This window comes from Myodes glareolus, chromosome 25, assembly GCF_982192425.1.
Source record: "Myodes glareolus chromosome 25, mMyoGla1.1, whole genome shotgun sequence".
In the NCBI taxonomy this organism is placed as follows: Eukaryota; Metazoa; Chordata; class Mammalia; order Rodentia; family Cricetidae; genus Myodes; species Myodes glareolus.
In genome coordinates this window covers 39490386-39496612 of record NC_142050.1, presented here as the reverse complement: position 1 = coordinate 39496612, position 6227 = coordinate 39490386, and the positions used below count along the sequence as shown (strand labels likewise).

Genomic DNA, 6227 nt, shown 5'->3' with positions numbered 1-6227 from the left:
TTACACCTGTCAGAATAGGTAAACTCAAAAATACCAATGATAGCATATGCTGGAGAGGATATGGAGTAAGGGGAACACTCATCCATTGTTGGTGGGAATGCAAACTTGTGGAGCCACTTTGAAAACCTGTGTGGCGATTTCTCAGGAAATTGGGAGTCAACCTACCTCAGGACCCAGCAATTCCACTCTTGGAAATATACCTAAGAGATGCCCTATCATACTACAAAAGCATATGTTCAACTTTATTCACAGCAGCACTATTTGTAATAGCCAGAACCTGGAAACAACCTAGGTGCCCCCCAGTAGAAGAATGGTTAAAGAAGGTGTGAAACATATACACATTGGAGTTTTACTCAGCAGTAAAAAACAATGACATCTTGAATTTTGCATGCAAATAGATGGGTATAGAAAACACTTTACTGAGTGAGGTAACCCAGACCCCAAAAGAGGAATATGGTATGTACTCACTCATGAGTGGATTCTTGCCATAATTAAGTGACATTGAGCCTATTATTCGTGATCCTAGAGAAGCTAAATAAGAAGGTGAACCCAAAGAAAATCATATAGTTATCCTCCTGGATATTGAAAGTAGACAAGATTGCCAGGAAAAACTTGGGTGCATAGGGGTGTGGGGGGTGGATGTAAGGGGAGATGGGTAGAGAGAAGGAAGAAGGGGAGGATTCGGGAGAGCTTGGGGGAATGGGATGGGTGGAATGGAGGAAGTGTGGATAGGGGAGAAGGGAAGTAAATATATTAATTCAGGGGACCATTTTAGGGTTTGCAAGAGACTTGACTCTAGAGGGGTTCCCATGTCCAAGGAGAGGTCCCCAGATTGTTCCTTGGGCAGCAGAGGAGAGGGTGCCTGAACTGGCCTTGTCCCATAGCCATACTGATGAATATCTTGCATATTACCATAGAATCTTCATCTGGCAATGGATGAAGAGAGAGACAGAAACCCACATTGGAGCTCTCGACTTAGCTCCCAAGGTCCAAATAAGGAGCAGAAGGAGGGAGAACATGAGCAAGGAAGTCAGGACCACAAGGGGTGTGTCCACCCACTGAGACAGTGGGACTGATCTAATGGAAGTTCATCAACGCCAGCTGGACTGGGATTGATGGAGCATGTGATCAAACTGGACACTCTGAATGTGGCTGTCAACGAGGGCTGACTGAGAAGACAAGGACAATGGCACTGGGTTTTGATTCTACTGCATGGACTGACTTTGTGATAGCCTGGTTTGTTTGGAAGCTCACCTTTATAGATCTGGATGGAGGGGGAGGACCTTGTTCATTCAAAAACCACATATAAATGTAAAAGAAAATTAAGATATTTTATAATCTATATTCTGATATATGAATTTCTAAAAGAAAACCTAAACCTCTGTTTCTTCTACTATTTATTATTAGGTTTTTTTTTCAACTGCTATTGACCTACAATTCCACGCAACAATTTCAGAGATGTAGTATGCTCTCTATATCTCAAGGATAGATAAAGATAAAATCAAATGGGTATGTATTTCTCATAAACAAGAGTATAAAATGATCATAACAAGACACAGAAAATAAGGAATTCAGTTTATTGACATAGTGATTTCAGAGGCATGAAAGATTCTTAGTTGGCAGCAATGGTATTCTGAATCCAGTTAACATAGTTGCAGACCTTGGTGTACACACCAGGGAGATTCTTCTGGGCACAGCCATAACCCCAGGAGACAATGCCCTGGAGTTGTCCATTGCAGACTACAGGGCCACCAGAGTCACCCTAGGATAGAGGAATAAAGTGTTTAACAAAGAGGCATGTGAAAAAACCACATTTACTCTGACCTGAAGATACAATTCTAGCCTCCCTGGATCTCCATTTTTTTATACAATCCCCTATTCTCACTAATCTGTTGAAATAACATCCATAATAGACCTCTTTCTTTTTCTGTGGAACCACGAGAGAAAACTTCCTGACCCACAGACTTGGCCAATCCACTCCCACTCCCAAGAAAACAGGATATTTATATGAGAAGGGAGCCAATTACCTGGCAGGAATCTTTGCCTCCCTCCAGGTAGCCAACACAAATCATGTTACTGGTTATCTGTCCAGGGTAGGCAGATTGACAGGCAGACTGAGTCAGAATTGGGGCCTTCAGGCACTGGAGCAGGTCTGGGTTGTTTACTTTAAATAAAAAAGAAGAAAGAAATGTGATCCAGATCAGACTAAAGATCAATATTCAGTGTTTTCCAGTATGTGACCCCTGAAGCTGCCATTGAAGAGGCACTAGAGTCACCCTAGGATAGACTGGTATAGAGGATTTTTTGTGCTTTCTTCAGATATTAAGAATAGTCATTTTTGATGTCTTTCTTGGAAATGATGATAGTACATTCTGCAACTCTTTGGTTTAAATTCTGGAACCAGATCATTCTGTAGGTCAATGCCTCTTGTGACCATCTTAGAACTTGTGTTTTGCGGTACTGTAATGCGTTTATGGTCTAGAAGTCAATCATTTATGTGTATTATCTGGCTTAGTTCTCAAAAGATGTGGATGAAGTACTCACCACCAGAGCTCAAGGTGTTGCCCCAGCCAGAGATGAGGCACTGAGTGCCAGCAGCTGCACAGGAGGTGGGTAGAGCTACAGTGGCCACTTTGGCATTGAGGGTCACAGGGGAAGCAAGCTTGATCAGCATGATGTCATTGTTCAGGGTTGATGAACTAAAGCTGGGATGCTTGATGATCTTGGAGGCAGTGACATACTGCTCAGTGCCTTCCGCGACATTGATGTTGTGTTCTCCCAGTCTCACTTGGATGCGGCTGTTGGAAAGAAAAGACATGGCAGTAAATTCCTATCCATTACCTCAGATACTCCAGGTCATGTATGTAACCCTTTAAACTGGATGAGCCTGAAGAGGGGATGAGGCCTCGTTTAATGTCAAAAAAGTGGCCGAGGTGTTATGTGGAAGTACCATCTTAGGACCCAAATTTCTTTCTATTTTAAGGACAAGTAATATGAGCAGATGGAGACTGCTCACCAACCTACTGTTTCCCAATGGATGCAAATCATTCAGCAAAATGGTTTAATTCTCAGCAGCAGATAAACGTGCCTTTATTCCTTCACTCAGGGGCAGAGGCACAAAGATCTCTGAGACCAAGGACAGCATGGACTACAGAGTGAGTTCTAAGACAGTCAGAGCTACACAGAGAAACCCTGTCTCAATAAAAACAACAAACAAACAAAAAATAGCTTGAACCGTGCAACTATGACACCGCAGAGCTTGCTTTGAATTTTAGCCATCTGGGTGTATTTCTGAACTTTCTGAATTAGAATCTTGATAATCCAGATGTGTGTTCTAGTAAGAAACCCTATTTTAATGAATCTAATACCCAGTTATCTCTATATAATTAAATGAGTTTAAGTAGGCAGTTTGAGCTCATGGCCTGAGCTGTCACCATGTCTTCTAAACATGTCCTAGGTTTGTGGACGACAAGGAGACAAGTGCAACATTAGGATTCCAGCTGTCACTTCGCTATTTCTTCAGGTGAACCTTCTGTCCATGTCCATTATCCCCACTCACAGCTTCAGCCTCTCCCATTTATAAAATGAAGATATTGCCCCATGATTGTACAAGCCTCCAAACACCCATTCAGAAACATTGTGCTTAGAAACCAAAACTGCATATTGCTGCTCAACATAATTTATAGAAGCTATGCCTTCATAGAGACTACATATGAAAACATTGATGGCCAAAACCGTAGTAGCATACAGAAATCCAGTTGATGCTAACATTCAGTTAGATATAATAGTAAGAATGTGAATTTTTATGATCTATCAAGAAAATTCTACCCACTTTCAGAATGAGAATAGATATATTAGATAGCCATTATAATTCAAAAAAGCTTGCTGATTGTCCCACCTCTAGAAAACTCTGTTTATATCCCTGCTACAGGACGCAGTATGACTATGTGAAGACTTCGAGTGCCTTCATGTTATTTCTATTATCCCTAGAATTAACGTTCCTTTCCTTTGTTGTTTATATCCCTGTTTGACTTTGTATCATTCCAGGGTAAAAAGGGCTTCATATTCTTTGTCCTTATTCTCTACAAACTCATGAAACAGGTTGCAGTCAATAATCTCTCTTCTATGACTCCTCCATTCATCTAAATACCTCAGTTGATGCCTGATCTAATCCCATTCCCTTGGAGATGTCACATGTGTTCTGTAAAGACAGAGCCCATCACTTACGACTTGTAGCAATGAGCAGCAGACACCACCCATTGGCTATTGATGAGGGAGCCTCCACAGAAGTGGTAGCCAGAGTTCAGAGACACCTGGTAGGGGACAGAATTTGCCTGGCAGGTATATCCTCCAACGATCTTATCATCGTCGTCGACAGGGAAAGCAACTTGAGTAGAAAAGAAGACAGCAGACAATTTATCAAGATACTGGAAATTGCAGTCCTCACTCCTGTGTCAACCTTAAGCTAATAAGGAATCCTTATTTATTACAGTAACTAAAGGCAAAAGGCAACAGTAGACCTCTAGAGTCTTCTAATAGTTCATAATACAGAGGACTGTCCATAATACAATAGAAATATTCTCTGTAAGTGACAGTGTTCTGATGGGATAAAGAGGACAGGGCAAGGGATGACCTCAGACTGCAGGAATAGGCACAGGGATTGTTGTCTGATCCACTACTTGCTGTTATCTCTTGTTCATAAATCCTTGATACCCTGTGTCTAACAGATTTTAAGGGGATTCGGATAGTTGAAACAATCTTGGAAAATATCTTGGTTATATAGACTTCAATATATCTGTTTTTACAGCTCACTCCATATTTTAAAATCTTATGTAGGATATAGGGATAGAATGCTACTGACCAATATTATTGATTTTTAGCCTTAATTGCATGTTTGTGAATCTTAATGTCAGTTTTGAATTTAATATATATTAATAAATAATAATACGTAAAATTGTAATTTATTAATCTCATATATATATATATATATATATTTGTCCTTCCTAACACATAAACTCACAACTTTAATACAATAATTCCCAGTATAATAAATTTTCAACCTTCAAAAAAGAGTATTTATCTGTAAATATATTTGTGTCTGAGCTAACTTCAAACTGTTGGACCCAAGCAGAGTTCTTGTGGTTCATTTCATAGAACCTCCACATGCGTTCCATTTCTAGCCATTGGGATCCCATAGTAAACAAGAGTAGAGAGGGTAAGAAAGATAAAGCTCACAAAGAAATAAGAAAATACAGATACAGAACTACAGTAGGAAGACAAGGGACAATGGAGTACAGAAAGTACAAGAAGCATCTTTAGTGGTAGGGTTAATAGTCTCCTGGAGAAGAAAGGGAAGGACCTGGGTCAAGGCATGGAACTCACCAGCAGCTCCCACAAGGGCCAGGAACAGGAGTGCACTCATCATGGCAGAAGGTAGTGAGTACTTGGGAAGAGTCTGCATTTATACTCTGCTGGAGGGAGAAGGAGGTACAGAGGGGAGGTGCCCAACTGCCTCTTCCGAAGCACACCTGTGGGTTTCCCCTTCCTAGGTCATGCATTATCTCTGCTTTATTTGCCCATTCTCTGGGTAGGTGAGGAACATGTAATAAGGAAACTTTTCTTCTTGGTGAAGAGAACAGCTGACTCTTGAAAGGAAGCCAGGATACAAAAACAGTAAAACCACAGACTATCTACGTAGCTGGGTCTTTCAAGGGTCATATAAAGATATTAGACGGTAGAGCACAATCATGGTCATTGGATATATCCAGATTTCAATGAAGCTTAACTTCAAGAATACTTGGTATTAGTAGTTAAGTGGGTATTTAGAGGCATTATGAGAAAAATTACATTGCTTCTTTATCTTATAAATATTAACTGAAGATTCTTATCTCTAGAATAATTAATCATATAGAAAGGTCATATTCAAGGGCTTGGTGATCAGAATTAGGGAATTTATTTATGACAAATGGATGAATGGACTTGCTCAAAACTGCTGGCTTTCACCTGACTAACCTCTGTAACAAGGTCCATAAACAGCAAGTGATTTGAAGTATAAGGGATAAAGTCTGAGTAGGAGCCTTCTCAGTGTGTCCCAAATATAGACAAACACCACATTCTCTTTTCCTCTGTGTCATTACCTTGACTCTCACTGTTTATACATTATTGATCCAGTTTCAACTTCTTCATGGTTGTAGTAACAATATGCACAAAAATGAATAATTCCCCAT

The 6227-nt window shown here is 40.3% G+C and overlaps 1 protein-coding gene across 1 annotated transcript; it reads right to left on the bottom strand.

Annotated features, from left to right (window-relative positions):
• Positions 1-1563: 1563 nt before the first annotated feature.
• LOC146889618 (trypsin-4-like) lies at positions 1564-5535 on the bottom strand. The gene is made up of 5 exons (XM_087901880.1): positions 5383-5535; positions 4228-4387; positions 2545-2798; positions 2028-2164; positions 1564-1762 (listed from the first exon to the last, which is right to left on the bottom strand). Exons 1-5 carry the CDS (start codon positions 5459-5461, stop codon positions 1613-1615), a joined length of 780 nt encoding a protein of 259 aa, XP_087758006.1. The 5' UTR covers positions 5462-5535; the 3' UTR covers positions 1564-1612.
• Between the last annotated feature and the right edge of the window lie 692 nt (positions 5536-6227).

What these genes read in the sequence shown, in the direction of transcription:
- LOC146889618 (XM_087901880.1), bottom strand. Translation starts at nt 5,461, where the DNA reads ATGCAGACTCTTCCCAAGTACTCACTACCTTCTGCCATGATGAGTGCA. An exon ending in CAACACCTTGAGCTCTGGTG is followed by an intron (nt 2,165 to 2,544) that starts GTGAGTACTTCA and finishes TTTTATTTAAAG; the next exon opens with TAAACAACCCAGACCTGCTC. An exon ending in GAGGCAAAGATTCCTGCCAG is followed by an intron (nt 1,763 to 2,027) that starts GTAATTGGCTCC and finishes CCTCTATCCTAG; the next exon opens with GGTGACTCTGGTGGCCCTGT.